The 16,521-nt window shown below is 37.2% G+C and overlaps 1 protein-coding gene across 24 annotated transcripts in view; it reads right to left on the reverse strand.

The window, feature by feature from the left end:
* LOC105478006 (mirror-image polydactyly 1) overlaps window positions 1–16,521 on the reverse strand; it is a 402,680-nt gene that overhangs the window by 297,491 nt on the left and 88,668 nt on the right. For all 24 annotated transcript variants that reach the window (XR_011625931.1, XR_011625930.1, XM_011734956.3 and 21 more), the window contains one exon: window positions 13,022–13,151. Coding sequence is in view for 22 of the 24 variants with exons in the window: in XM_011734956.3 (XP_011733258.2) it covers window positions 13,022–13,151 (130 nt within the window). In the remaining 2 variants the exon portion in view is untranslated. The remainder of the gene's footprint in view (window positions 1–13,021; window positions 13,152–16,521) is intronic.

Below are 16,521 nucleotides of genomic sequence, written 5' to 3' on the forward strand. Positions count from 1 at the left end.
GTATCCCAATAAAACTTTATTTACAAAACAGGTGGCAGGCCGAATTTCAACATAAGTTCTTACTTTGCAAATCCTTGATATAGAGTGTTGGAAAATGAGACTAGATCTTTGATGTTAATGCACTGTAAGTGCCAATTTAAAATATTTGACATAATTTTCTAAGCTAGATCATTCAATATCTAAAGATTAAGAATCAACAAAAATAATTTTCAGAAAATGAAAATCAGGTCTACAATAAGTATATCTCATACTGTGTCACTTGAAACAACACAAAACTTAGACAACTTGTCTTTTCAGAAAAGAGGTGATTTGAAGCAGCTATACATGGCTTTAATTTTCTGTTTAAAAAGACTTTGGGGAAGGTACTAAGGTTTACTAGTGGTATGTACAACACGTAACACTCTACTGATTTAAATAAAGACTTAAAATAATAGTTGGTGTTATATGAAATATATCTGGTGAACTATAAATTATATCTCATTAATATGAGGTTTACAATTAGACAAAAGAATTTCAACCTTTTGTAAACTTTAAATTATGCCTGCAACAGTCTAACTTGACACAGTCATGATAATTAGTAAGAATTTTGCTGAAGTAAATGTCTATGGGCTCAAGTTTCAATTGATTTCCTATATCATGCAAATTCTGACTGACATCCTTGCACTCTAAGTGAAAAGATCCATGCGTGAAATGTCGCATTTCTTGATTTATCCCTAAATCAGTCAATATCACCTTTTTCTTTTCTGAAACTATAGTCATTCACCTTGTTCAACTCTAAGATGCCAAACATTGACCTCAAATGATAAATAAATTTCAAATTTTTCTGAAAATTATAATTTGTTTGCTTTTATTCTAATCAGAAAACTCTGATTTGTTTGCTTTTATTCTCTCTCATTTTCTACACACCACCACACTTAACATGTTTAAAAAGTACCAACAATAGCAAAGAGACTGAAAAAAAAGGTATCATGATCTGAAAAGCTGAAGTATACAAATGCAAACATGTATAAGAGTATGTATATTTAGGTAATTTTAACTTGAATTCTTTTTTATTTTTTTCCCTAGTTTTCGATAAAAGCCAAAAAAGAAACAGAAAAAACATTAATGATCCAAGGGGTAAAGAAAAGCAGAGAAAGGCAGAATAAGACAAAGCAGACACTGTAACAGAGATACAACGTAGATCAGAAGTAGCAAAGCACATGAGAGAAAAAAGACAACAAAGAATCTGAAGATTATAGGAAGCAAGAAATTAGGAATTTTTTTTTAAAAAGATGTGAACAATTTATATAATTTTATCATACACTAGATGCCCCCACATATACCTTTCAGTCAAGCAAAACCAGTTATGTATTGGTCCCGTTATCAAGATGTAGTCTAAAACACACTCTTGACGGTTCAGAACCTATAGATTCAGCAGAAGAGAAAAGAACCTCACCAAACCATCTGATACTATGCTGACATAATATTCTTTGTTGCTGTTGCTTTTCTTGCTTGGTATGTGTGGCCTTCCCTGACTCTTCTCCCTACCTGAACTCCTAGACTCTGATACAGAAGGAGTCCCTCTTATAAGCTATTTCTAGGAACCAAAAATTTCTTCAAATTAACTGTTAATTAATTGTTTTAAGTATTTATATGATTACTTACTTACTTAAGTCAATTTGACCATAATGCTGTGTCTCCAGCAACTAGCACTGTACCTGACACAGTACAGTCAATAGTTACTGAATGAATTAATTAATTAAAAGAAAAGGCTGAAATTGAATGCATTCCTTTTCTCCCATTCCCATTCTTCCCTTAATACTAATGATCTAAAAGACAAAATGAAAAAGATTCTGTCTCAAGGAACACTAATTTCAATATACTTTAATAAAAACTGTAACAAATGTATGTATAAATTAAAGTACATATGCAATGAAGGGTAAAAAATAGGAAAGAATGATAGGCTCAATTTAAATATTTTAGTTAAAGAGACAGAATAAACCAAATAAGAGATCAGTTTAATAGCAGTTCTGAGGAAGAAGCTTTGGCTTGGATATGTAGGAAGATGGTTGTAACACTGATCAGGATAAGGGATTAAGGAGGAGGATCAGGTTTTAAGAATGAATGAATAAGTTTCATTTTGGATATGCTAAGTTTGAGTTGCCTGTGTAAATCTGAGGTAGACATTCTGACAATATGTAATTGACTGACTGAGAGTCTTTGGCCAAGTAGTCTAGCCCTGTAAGCTTTTCATCTATAAAACATGAATATACCTATTTCCAAAGAGTTGTGACATTTTATGAAAAACTGATTTGTTGTCTTTTGGAGGTCAATTTGATTTTTGAAAAGCATAAAAATCTTTTTAGAAGCAAATCTCATGAATGAAATCAGTGATTGATTTATATAATGAAATTTATTAACATAAATTGCATGTAAATATAGCATACCACTGTTTGGTGCGTGATAAAATGAACATTATAGTACCTGCAAATCTCCAAAGAAGAGTTCTAAAGTTTTAATGACTATACTACTGAAATTTTGTTAAAAGGGTGTCTAGAATAGCCAAAACAATTTTATAATAAAAGAGCAAAGTTGAAAGACTCCACCTAATTTCAAGACTCACTATCAAGATTATGTGATATTGACAAAGGGATCAACATATAGGTTAATGAACCAGAACAGTAAATTCAGAAATTAACCCACAGATAAAGAGTCAACTTATTTTTGACAGAGATGCAAAGGAAATTTAATGTAGAAATGACAGACTTTTCAACAAATGGTGGTAGAATATAAGAATGTCCATAAGCAAAAGAAAAAAAAATTGTTATCAAAATTTAAGTGTTACCAAAATTTAAAACTTGTGTTCTGCCAAACACACTAAGAGACTCAGAAAAACAAGACATTGACTAGAAGAAAATATTTGCAAGCCACATATCTGATAAAGGACTTATATCCAGAATATAAACAACTATTTTAAATAATAAGAAAAAAAAATCCAATTTGAAAAACTATCCAAATACCTGAACACTTTACCAAAGAAGATATGCAGATGGAAAATAAACATTTAAAAAGATGCTCAATATCATCTGTCATCAGGGAAATGCAAATAAAAATACTAAGATACTACTACACACCTGTTAGAATGGCTAACATCCAAAATAAGAAACAAAACAAAACAAAAACAACAGTTTCAAATGCTTGGAAGGATATACAGCAACAGGAACTCTGATTCGTTGCTAGTATAGCCACTCTGGAAAAGAATTTGGCAGTTTCCCGTAAAATTAACATGGATTTAACTTATGATTCAGCAGTATTGCTACTGGGTTTACTCAACTGATTTGAAAATGTATGTCCAGACAAAAACCTGTATATGAATACTTAGAGCAACTTTACTCAAAATCACCAAAAATAGAAGTAACCAAGATATCCTTTATACAAAGGAAGGAATCAAAAACTGTGATACTTCCATACGATGGAATACTATTCAACAAGAAAAAAAGAACATAATATAAATTAATGCATTAACATGAATGCATTTTGCTAAATGAAAGAAGCCAGTTTGAAAAGTCTACATATTGTATGATTCCATTAACATGACATTCTAAAAAAGGAAAGACTGTCAGGGGAAGAAAGCAGGTCAGTAGTTGCCACAGAGTTGGGAAGGAAGGAAGATTTGAGTAGAAGCAGCAGTGGGGATTTTAAAGTGGCAGAACTAATTTGGATACATGACACTACACATTTGTCAAAACCCACGGATATTTACAGCACATAGTGAACCTTAATGTATGCATACAAAGAAACCAACTAGGAGATCAAAGGACACTAGGATAGAATGCAGACTACGATAAATAACTCTAATTATATTTTTAAAAAATGGCCTAAACTCACTTAAAGAGGTGGGGCGGAGGAAGGAGCCAATTTAAGTAATTTTGGAAAATGGTGTCTTGAAACTATAAAACTAAACACTAAAAGAAGTATACATAGTACATTCTCATTGCTAAAGTTAATTCTCATGGAGTTATATGTTAATGACTCAGAAAGAGTTATAATGTATACTGGGTTTCAACAAATAAGTAAATAGATGGTGGTTAGTGGGGGCCAGTTTTGTCACCACTGGGTAGAGTAATTTACAGATGAACAAAAGGGGAAGGCTATAATAAACAGTATGGTAATGGATTAGAATTAAGAACATCAGTGTGAACTTATGTTCAGCTTGATATAGATACAAATGGATAGGTGTATAAATAAGAGATATGTGTGTGTATACATCAGTTAGTGTATATATACACATGTGTGTGTGTGTGTGTGTGTATCCTACTCTGTCTGCAGAAATGGTCTAGAAGCAGTCATACTCCCACAACAAAGGGCACACCTCACACCCAGATCTTGGTTTCTAATACTATTTTCTAATAAAAGGATCTAGAGTTCCTTGGAGGAATGACTGAATCTACTGGAGGGGCACAGCTCTATACATCCTTACATAAGGTGACCCTGGAGCTTTCTGTCATGCCAAAAAGAAAATGTTCAAAAATCAGAAGAGACCAGATGTAGTGGCTCTTGCCTGTAATTCCAGAACTTTGGAAGGCTGAGGCAGAGTATCATTTGAGCCCAGGATCTTGAGACTAGCCTAGGCAATACAGTGAGACTCTGTTTCTAAAATAATTTCTAAAAATTAGCCAGGCATTAGCCAAGTGAGCGCCTGCAGTCCCAGTTACTGGGGAGGCTGAGGTGGGAGGATTGCTTGAGCCCAAGAGGTCAAGGCTGCAGTGAGCTGTAATCATGCCACTGCACTCCAGCCTGGACAACAAAGCAAGACCCTGTCTCAAAACAAAAACAAATAAATGACAGAAAGGAATGGGGACACGTCAAAGAAATATAGGAGCTAACCCGAAAGAGCTTCCAATCCACAAAGGTAGAACATTTCAAGCAACAACATATATAACATAGTATTAGATTACAATCCAAAGTATTAAATGAACACCTATGAATCCATACTGACACAAATGGCTGAATAAATAAATAAATGGGAAAAGAGACAAATCTCCTGTATTAAAGTGTTACATATAATTTATGTAAATATTCTCCCCTGCACGAGGTAGAGCTCAACAACCTCTCATCTTCATTCTTTAGGATGGACTGTACTTAGTGATGTGCTTCCAAAGAGTAGAGTATGAACAAAGGAATGGAGGTAAGTAACTTTACAGTGGAGAAACTTAGCAAACCATACCTTGGCCATCAAGGTTAATATTACTGGTAGTAAATCCAATCAGTAGAATATAGCCTTGAAATGATATGAAGAAAATGGCACTCACTTCTGTAGTCTTCATCCTAAAAACTCATAACCCCAACATAACCATGAGAAAAACCCAAATTGAGACATTCTGTGTAAAATACCTTGATCAATATGCCTCAAAACTATCAAGGTCTTAAAACACAAGAAAAGTTAGAGAAAAATGTCACAGCCCAGGACGGGCTAGGGACATATACAAACTAAATCCAATCCTGGTTAGGATCCTAGAGCATAAAAAGGATATTTTAGAAAAAATAGTGAAATCTAAAAGAAGTATAGAGTTCAGTTAATAGTTATGTAACAATACTGAATTCTCCCCTGTGACAAAAGTACCATGGTAATGTAAGATGTTAACAATAAGAGAAAGTGGGTGAGGATTATGCCGCAACTATCTGTATGATCTTCACAACTGTTCTAGATATCTAAAACTACTCTACAATTTTTAAAAAATCTTTAAAAACTTGGAATTCCAAGTAAAGATGGCACAGTGAAATCTGAACACCCAAGTCTACTTATCCCATCATATACCTACATGAATAGAATATGCAAATTAACCAAATGGTAAAGAAAGTAGGCTGTCATGTAGTAATTTTTTTAAATAGGGAGGGAGTGCAGGGTGCAGAGATGATTATTTTGGCTAGATTACCTATGAAACAGGTGTTGGGAAGACAGTGAGCTAACAAAACAGAAATTTTCACTGATACCACACAGCTTAGAAATAATCTGAGAATGAGTTGAGTAGACAGCCCAGAGAAAACTAACAAAAATTTTTCATGAAGAAAAGCCTGTATTACCTAAGAATCTATATAGAGGAAGCAAGAATCAAGGCTGGCCATGTTTTACTACAATAGTGAAACAAATAAAAGCCCAAAAGCAATATCCCCATGAAATTAGGATACATATAGAGAGACCAGATAGCATGAACCCTTAATGTACGGCACCAAACAAAATCCCATAAGCAGAGGACAGAACCTCCCACAAAAGGAGCATACAGTCCCAGAAAGGTCTTACCAAACTCCATTCCCATCCCATTGCCCTAGGGTTATATAGAAAGGTAGCAAAAGCAATGCCTTGCCAAGAAATGGCAGCTCAAAGAAGGCAAACAGGCCTAAAAATAAAATGTTTAGGAGGCTGAGCATGGTGGCTAACACCTGTAATGCCAGCACTTTGGGAGGCCGAGGCGGGCAGATCACCTGAGGTCAGGAGTTCGAGACCAGCCTGGTCAACATGGCAAAACCTGTCTCTACTAAAAGTACAAAAATTAGCCGGGGGGGTGGCAGGTGCCTATAATCCCAGCAACTCAGGAGACTGAGGCAGGAGAATAATAGCTTGAACCCGGGAGGTGGAGGTTGCAGTCAGTCAAGATCATGCCACTGCACTCCAGCCTGGGCGACGAAAGCGAGGCGTGAGACTCCTTCTCAAAAAAAAAAAAAAAAAAAAAAAAAAAAGTTTATTAAGGAAAATTCACTTGTACCATTATGTTCTGCTAAAAGTTTTTAACAAAATTGCCTATTTCAAATATGAGCAAGATGCAAAGAAATGATATGGCAACTGTGAATACACCACGAATACAACACAAAACATGCAAAAGAAATTAGTTTGTAATAAAATGAGAAAACATAAACCAAGGTGCTATGATTTGAATGTTTGTCCTCTCCAAAACTCACGTTAAAATTTAATTGTCAGCCGGGCGCGGTGGCTCACGCCTGTAATCCCAGCACTTTGGGAGGCTGAGGCGGGCGGATCACGAGATCCAGATATAGAGACCATTCTGGCTAACACAAGGAAACCCCGTCTCTACTAAAAATACAAAAAATTAGCTGGGCGTGGTGGTAGGCGCTTATAGTCCCAGCTACTTGGGAGGTTGAGGCAGGAGAATGGCATGAACCCGGGAGGCAGAGCTTGCAGGGAGCTGAGAGGCGGAGCTTGCAGGGAGCCAAGATAGCGCCACTGCACTCTAGCCTGGGAGACAGAGCGAGACTCTGTCTATAAATAAATAAATAAATGCCATGGTAACAGTATTAAGAAGTAAGACCTCTGAGAGGTGATTAGGCCACTAGGCTCCTCTCTTATGGGATGAATTAATGTCATTATAGAAGGGCAAGTTTAGCTCCCTTTTGCCTGTTTTTGCCCTTCTGCTTTCCACCATGTGATGACTCGGCAAAAAGGCCCTTGAAAGTTGCCAGCACCTTGATCTTGAATTTCAAGCCTCCAGAACTGTGAGCCAATAAATTTCTGTTCATTATAAATTACCTAGTCTCAGGTATTCTATTTTTGCGGCAGCATGAATGAAATAAGACACAAGGGAAAGAAGAAAATTTTCCTACCCATGGTTGGCATTTTATAAAGAAAAAGAAAAGAAAATCGTTTCAATAAAAGAGAAGGGGCTAAAACAATAAAGTGAAAAGAGAAATATAAAACTTAAGGAAATAAATTGAGAATCAAAAATAAACAAATAAATAAAAATTACATACATTAATTAGAAAGACCATGGAAAGGAACAATGACAATTGGGATTACCAACATAAAGGAAAGATTTGTAATCATCACAGTGAATGCAAAAGCAGATTAAAATATTAATCATTATTGAATAGATAACATATAAGGACAAAAATGTCCCGTATAAGTGTATCTGGAGTCTCTAAAGTAGAAAACCTAAAATCCAAAACCTTTGTAGACCTAAAATTCTCATGAGCCAGTTGTGATGGCTCACAGCTATAATCCCATCACCTTGGGAGGCCAAGGAGGGAGGACTGCTTGAAGCCAGGAGTTTGAGACCAGCCAGGGCAACATAGCAGGACCCTATCTCTACAAAAAAACTTATTTAGAAAGTAAAATTTCCACGAAATAATAGCACGGAACCATAAAAAAGCACAAGATCATGTCCTTCACAGGAACATGGACAGAGCTGGAGGCCATTATCCTTAGCAAACTAATGCCAGAACAGAAAACCAAATACCACATGTTATCACTTATAAGTGGGAGCTAAATTATGAGAACACACGGACACATAGAGTGGAACAACAGACCTGGGGCCTATTGGAGCATGGAGGATGGGAGGAAGTAGAGGATCAGGAAAAAAAACTAATGGATACTAGGCTTAATACTGGGGTGATGAAATAATCTGTACAAAACAACCCCAAAACCCAAGTTTACTTATATAGTAAACCTGCAAATACACCCCTGAACTTAAAATAAAAGTTAAATTTTTTTAAAAAGGTAAAATTTCCATGAAATAAAGGAAGAATCAAATAATCCTTTGAAAAGCATGCTGTGGTCCCCAAAACCTTATTAAAGAATGATGAACACAATTGCCCTGATTCAGCCCTACTTTAAGAATAAAGGATGAATCCTTCAGGTATCTGACAAAAAAAAAGGCAGACACACACACACACACACACACACACACACACAGCCAGGCATGGTGGCTCATGCCTGTAATCCCAGCACTTTGGGAGGCTGAGGTGGGTGGATCATTTGAAGTCAGGAGTTCCAGACCAGCCTGGCCAACATGGTGAAATCCCATCTCCACTAAAAATACAGAAATTAGCCAGGTGTGGTGGCACTCACCTGTAGTCCCTGTTGCTTGGGAGGCTGAGGTGGGAAAATAGTTTGGATCCCAGAGGCGGAGGTTGTGGTGAGCTGAGATCACATCACTGCTCTCCAGCTTGGGTGACAGAGCAAGACTCTGTCTCAAAAAACAAACAACAAACAAACAAAACCCACACACACAAAGGGATCGGGAATCTGATTGATCTCAAGACTTCTTTTCAGGCAAACAATAACAGAAGACAAGAGAGTAACATTTTTACAATGTTTAGAATAAAAGGATACTTGACTCAAGAATTATATTCATAAAAAAACTTGAATACAAGGATAACACACAACCAATCTGAAGCATGTTAAATCAGAGAATAAGGTATTTATGAGCTCTTACTTTGAAAGTGAAATTCATTCACCTGCTGTGATATTGTGAAATAAATATTTGGTCATCATTCCACTCCCCCACTCCTTTCCTCACCTACAGGCAATCTCCAAAGTGATGTCTTTTTGTATGCTAATGATTAACTGATAGCTGGCAGCCCTTAGATACCTTCTGGATGGAGGCTGGTCATGAGGAAGGCTGTATGATTAAAAGGTTGTGACTCTGAGCTTCAACCCCCAACCTCTGCAGAGGGGCCTGGCAGTTAAGTTGATCACCAATGGCCAGTGGTTTAATCAATCATGCCTACGTAATGAAGTCTCCATAAAAGACCCAGATGGACAGGATTCCTAGAGCATCCTAATAGCTGAACATGTGGAGGTTCCTGGAGGGTGGTGTACCCAAGGAGGGCATGGAAGCTCTGCACCTCTTCCCCCATACCTTGACCTATGCATCTCTTCATCTGTATCCTTTGTCATATCCTTTATAATAAATGTAAGTTTTCCTTGAGTTCTGTGAGCTGCTCTAACAAATTAATCGAACCCAAAGAGGGAACTGTATGAACCCTCACTTGAAGCTGGTCAGTCAGAAGTTTCAGAGGCCTGGACTTAACGATTTTTGTCTGAAGCAGGGCCAGTCTTGTGGGACTGAGCCCTCAACCTATGGGATCTGATGCTTTCTCCAGGTGGATAGTGTCAGAATTTAATTGGAGGACACCCAGCTGGTGTCTACTGCAGAACTGATTACTTACTTGGTGTGTGGGGAAAATAACTACACATTTGGTCAAAAAAGGCTTCTGTGTTGACTGTTGTGTTGAATAAGAGAAAAGAAAAAAGCACGTTGAGTTTGTGTTTTTGTTTCCACTGACGCACCCAGTGATTCCTCACAATAAAAAACTCAGGGATAAAAATGCTATCTATGATAAAACTTCCAGCAATGATTATTCAATCCTTTTAAAGTTAAGATTAAACAACAGGGCACACTTTGGCTATAAAAACTAACATGGCTATAGAAATGAATACAACTTTTACAGATTTTTTAATGTGAAATTCTTAATGAAAAAAGTGGAGTTTTAAAGTGCTTCTTTCTTTCTTTCATATGAGAAAAGAACTTTTATCTGAGGAATGCAAGCCCTTTTAATTATCAGGCCCAGAAAGAATGAAAATGAGACTGCAATCATGTCCTACTTGCCACCCTCTGAGCTATGTATTTATCTTTTTTTTTTTTTTCTTGAGACAAGATCTTGCTCTGTCACCCAGGTTGGAGTGCATAGGTTCACTGCAACCTCCATCTCTGGGGCTCAACGATCCTCCCACCTCAGCCTATAAAGTAGCTGGGACTACAGGCATTTATCACCATGTCAAGCTAAATTTTTTAAATAATTTTTTTTTTGTAGAAACTGAGGCAGGCAGATTGCTTGAGTCCAGGAGTTCGAGACCAGCCTGGGCAACATGGCGAAACCACGGCTCTATTCAATTTTTAAAAATAAATATATATTAAATAAAAGAAAAAAATTTGATGACTCCAACATCTTTTTTTCAGTCTCATTTGTTATTAGAAGAGTGTTTAGAAAATAAATATAGTTTGTTGAGAGAAAATATTGCATGAAGTTCAAAATTTTCTTCAATTTCACTTCAATTGACTATTACTCTTAAATTCAAGTTAACACTTACATAGCACCCACTATGAGCCACGTACTTTTCAATATTCAGTGATTTGGCTAGGTGCAATGGCTCATGCCTGTAATCTCAGGGCTTTGGAAGGCCAAGGTGAGAGGATCGCTTGAGGCCCAGAGTTTGAAAACAGCCTGGGCCACACAGTGTGACCCCACCTCTACAAAAAACTTTACAAATTAGCCAAGCATGGTGGCATGTGCCTGAAGTCCCTGTAGTCATAGCTCCTTGGGAGGCTGAGGTAGGAGGATCACTTAAGTCCACTTCAAGTCTGCAATGAGCTCTGATTACACCACTGCACTCCAGCCTGTGTGATGTAGCAAGACTCTGTCTCTAAACAAACAACCAACCCATACATACATATATATTTTTTAATTATATATATCAAATATTTTACATATATACATATATAGTCAACAAGTAATTTAGTCCTTATGACAACCTGTATAAGTCCTCATAACCTGCACTATTATATACATTTTGTAGACCAAAAAACTGAGCCTTATAGACTTTGGGTAATTTGTCCATCGCTATACAGCAAGGAAGCAGCAGAACCAATATTCAAAGATAGATTGGGTTCAGAATCTGTGCTCTTAGTCTCTACATTACACTGCTTCTCAAATACAACAACATGTAGAGAATGAATTGATTTTTATCGAATTAAATCTATAGCTACCTCCAATCAACCCCAAGCCATCTATCCTTCTAGGTAATGATATTTAAGTATATAAGAGAAAATGTTTGAAATAATGTTTCCCTATGGATAAAGATGGTTATTTTGGAATAGGCATTGTGGAATTTAGGTGAATGTTTTTGTTCCTTTATTTGTTTTTTTTTTTTCCAACAAGTTTAATGGTCTACAATGAGCCTATCAATCTTCAAAAAAATGAAATCATTAATCTAAACAAAAAACAAATATTACCTAATCACAAGTTGAACACATATTATTAATTATTTGTGGCTTTTTGTCTCCCCAGTGAACCATGTTTTAATTAGCACTTTACTCCGTTCCTCCAAGAGTCTACTACAACACGGGACAAAGTAAACATGCCATAAGTATGCTGATTGATCACTAAATATTAGATTACTGGATTCTATCTATCTGTACAGGTAACATATTTCTAGATGTTCTAGGGCCTTTCCACTAAAGCATATTCCTTAGACTACCATCATGTGTAACATCTGGGAGCTTGTTATAAGGACAGAATCTCTGGTCCCAACCCAGGCCTAATGAACCAGAATCTGCATTCTGACAAGATCACCCAAGTGATTAGATTGTACATTAGAATTTGAAAAGTACATATTTCTAGGGCATTGTTTCTCTAAGTGTAGTCCATCATTTATCTATCAGAATCACCTGGGTTGCTTTAAAAAATGTAGATTCTTAGGCTCCACCCTATTCAAGTATCACTCAAGTTTAAAAACCAAAGCTAAAAAAAACTGCAAGTAAAAAATAGTAAAGAACAGGAACAGGGATATTAAGCAGAGAGCAGTGAAAGACTTAGATGGCTCAAATAAATTTTAAAAGTGATAATAAGGAGAAGAGGAGATAATAAAAAGAGGAGTCACATATGAAGGAACAACAAAACTATGAAGAAATAAAGAAAGTAATTGTATTGAGAGTGATGTGCAATTCTTTCTCTCTTTTTTTAAATTGACTGCTATTCCTGACAGGCAAACTAGCATGCCTAAGGTTTTAGAAAAAGACTGGAGAGGTCGGGCACGGTGGCTCACGCCTGTAATCCCAGCACTTAGGGAGGCCAAGGTGGGCGGATCACAAGATCAGGAGTCTGAGACCACCCTGGCTAACATGGTGAAACCCCATCTCTACTAAAAGTAAAAAAATTAGCCAGGCATGGTGGCAGGTGCCTGTGGTCCCAGCTACTCGGGAGGCTGAGGCAGGAGAATCGCTTGAACCCGGGAGGCGGAGGCTGCAGTGAGCTGAGATTGCGCCACTGCACTCTAGCCTGGGCAACAGGGCAAGACTCCATCTCAAAAAAAAAAGAAAAAAAGAAAGAAAGAAAAAGACTGGAGACATGCAATTTCCTAGGGTAACACATTAAGAATGAGTCACATTTTTGAATACGTAACTACCACCTAAAGCATACCTTTTATAAGTGCTCCTAATATCATACAGAGTTTTAAAAGTGTACATACATGTTTAGAGACATTTCCATATGCTTCGCTCGTGCAATTGCTTCATCTCTCTCCTCAATGGCTAATTGCAGTCTAGACATAACAGCTTTATCACGTTCCTTCTGTGCAAAATACACTTCTTCAACCAGAGCTACCAAAATATATAAAGCACACAATCAATCATAGAAAATAAAGGAGAAATGTATACCTTTAGCAAAAATAAAAGCCATAAGTAATTATTATTGTAAGGACTACTCATTAAACTGAATTAATATCAATTAATCAATTCAGAAAATAGTATTTTTAGTAATAGGTACTGCAAAACTGGGATACCACTTCATACCCCTAAAAAGAGCAAAAATTTAAAGGTCTAATAATAGCAAATGTTGTAAGCCTGTGAAATAAAGAAAACTCTCATACATATTGCAGATAGGCAGATACATTTCTACAACCATCTGAAGAGCAATTTGGCAATGTTTATTGAAGTTGAAGATAGGCCTAGCCTCGCAAATCCCCTCTTTGATATGTAGCCTAGAGAAATTCATGCACATATGTAAATGTAAACATGTACAAAAATACTTACTGCAGCATTGCTTATAACAGCAAAAGGTTAGGCATAACCCAAATGTCCATCAACATTAACAGGAATAAATAAATTACATTCAGAATGGAATACTACCCAGCATTTAAAATGACTTCACTATGGACAAATGGACAAATCTCAAAAACAAAATGCTGGCAAAAATAGCAAGTTTCAAAGTAAAACAACTCTACCCACTACTTATGAATAGACGCAGTTAGTAAAAATAATACAATGAGCAGGGCAGGCACGGTGGCTCACGCCTGTAATCCCAACACTTTGGGAGGCCTAGGCGGGCAGATTACCAGGTCAGGAGACCAAGACCATCCTGGCTAACATGGTGAAACCCCGTCTCTACTAAAAATACAAAAAATTAGACAGGCATGGTGGTAGGCGCCTGTAGTCCCAGCTACTCGGGAGGCTGTGGCAGGAGAATGGCGTGAACCCAGGAGGCGGAGGTTGCAATGAGCCGAGATTGCGCCACTGCACTCCAGCCTGGGTGACAGTGTGAGACTCAGTATCAAATAAATAAATAATAATACAATGATCATGAAAAGGGTAAACACAAAATTCAAAATAGTAATTATCTCAGTGGGAAGGTGGAAGGGGAGGAAAGAAAATGGGTAAGGGAAGAATAAAATAGGACAATGCTGTGCTGTTATAGTAGTGCACATCTGCACAGAGCAGGGGACACTGTTGATATAGATTTTAATACAAATGGCATCATCTAGATTTTTGCAGCACTGTATCAGGAGCTTTAATGTTATCTGAAATTATCATTTCTTAAGCATAATTTTATTGTTTGTATGTTTGAAATCTTACATAATTTTTTAAAACATTACTGCAATGTGGGCCAGCACGGTGGCTCACGCCTGTAATCCCAGCACTTGGGGAGGCCAAGGTGGGCGAATCACATGAGGTCGGGAGTTCAAGACCAGCCTGGCCAACATGGTGAAACCCCCGCCTCTGCTAAAAATACAAAATTAACCGGGCGTGGTGGCACATGCCTGCAATCCTAGCTACACAGGTGGCTGAGGCAGGAGAATTGCTTGAACCCGGGAGGTGGAGGTTGCAGTGAGCCGAGATCACACCATCGCACTACAGCCTGGGCAATGAGAGCAAAACTCCATCTCAAAAAAAAAATAATAATATTACTGCAACATTAGACAAAGAGGGCCTCAAATACCTGAATTGCTGAACCAAATTTTATTTATACTGTCGAACTACAAAATAAACTTCAGAAATATTTTGAAATTCTCTTTTAGTTTGTAAAGCATTGGATCCCTGCCCAAGGATTGTTACAGATTAATATACAGTTAATCAAGATAGTTATTAGGCCCAGCATGGTAGCTCACACCTATAATCCCAGCATTTTGGCAGGTCAAGGCGGGAGAATCACTTGAGCCCAGGAGTTCGAGACCAGCCTGGCCAACATAGTGAGACCTTGTCTCTACAAAAAAATAAAAATTTGGTAGGCCGAGGTGGGAGAATCACTTAAGCCCAGAAATTTGAAACCAGCCTGGCCAACTTGGTGAAACCCAGCTGGAGCCTAGGAGGTACAGGCTGCAGTAAGCTGTAATTGTGCCACTGCACTCAGCATGGATGACAGAGTAAGACCCTGTCTCAAAAAAAAAAAAGTTATTATTGTATTTCTTAAATTGTAAGTAGTGGAAAAGTGGTGGTAGAGTATTCAGCATGGATCTAACTAGCCAGTCAGTTCACACCCTGGGCAAGATGGCATAAAATTTCATTACACTACTCAAAACAATATGTAATTTAAAACTTATGAACTGTTTATTTCTGAAATGTTTCACAATATTTTCAGACTTTGAATAACTGAAACCGTGGAAAAAGGAACCACAGATAAGATGGGACTACTGTATCAATTCCCCATGCTGGTTTTTTGTTGTTGTTGTTGTTTGTTTGTTTTGAGAGTCTCATTCTGTTGCCCAGGTTGGAGTGCAATAGTGAAATCTCAGCTCATTGCAACCTCCGCCTCCCGGGTTCAAGCAATTCTCTTGCCTCAGCCTCCTGAGTAGCTGGGATCACAGGCGCCCACCACTATACCCAGCTAATTTTTTGTATTTTTAGTAGAGATGGGGTTTTGCCATGTTGGCCAAGCTGGTCCCGAACTCCTGACCTCAGGTGATCCACCTGCCTTGGCCTCCCAAAGTGCTAGGATTACAGGTGTGAGCCACCACGCCTGGCGCCTCATGCTGTTTCGACAGCAACTTCTATCAACTGTAGTACACAAAAATGAATTTTATTTTTCCCTTCTAATGCTACAGAATATCCTACCAGTAAGGGCAGTAATAACAGCTTGGAGAAACCAACATGGTGTATCTTGCATAGTATGGTTAATAGCATGGTGTATGGAAGAATATGAGTTTTAATTGTGATCTAAGGTATTAAGGGTTAGCAACCTTGTTTTTGTTAATTTCTTACATTATTTTAGTTGAAGTTCAGGTATATAAAATGGGTAAAATACCACTATTCATGATGTTATGAAAAATTCAATTAGAAAATATATGAAAGCTCTTGGCCAAATAAATAAAATAAAGTGGATCATCAACAAATGTTAGTTCCATTCTACCACTACAGTAAATACTCAAACCACAGTCACAATGTGACTTAATTCCTAGACATATTAATAATGTGGTTTTGATTAATTTGTACTACTCACATATTAAAAATCTAAGTCAAAATTCCTCAATTTTTAGCCTTTTTCATTGGCAGGCAAAAATTATGTAAGGGACTGAAAGAAAAATTATTCTGAATCCATTCTATATTGTATGCTGCATACCATATTTATATTAATAATAGTTTATCAAAAATATTGCAGTGGCTCACATCTGTAATCCCAGCACTTTGGAAGATCAAGGCAGGTGGATCCCCTGAGGTCAGGAGTTTAGGACCAGCCTAACCAACATGATGAAAACCC

The sequence above is a fragment of the Macaca nemestrina genome, chromosome 7, assembly GCF_043159975.1.
Source record: "Macaca nemestrina isolate mMacNem1 chromosome 7, mMacNem.hap1, whole genome shotgun sequence".
Classification (NCBI taxonomy): domain Eukaryota; kingdom Metazoa; phylum Chordata; class Mammalia; order Primates; family Cercopithecidae; genus Macaca; species Macaca nemestrina.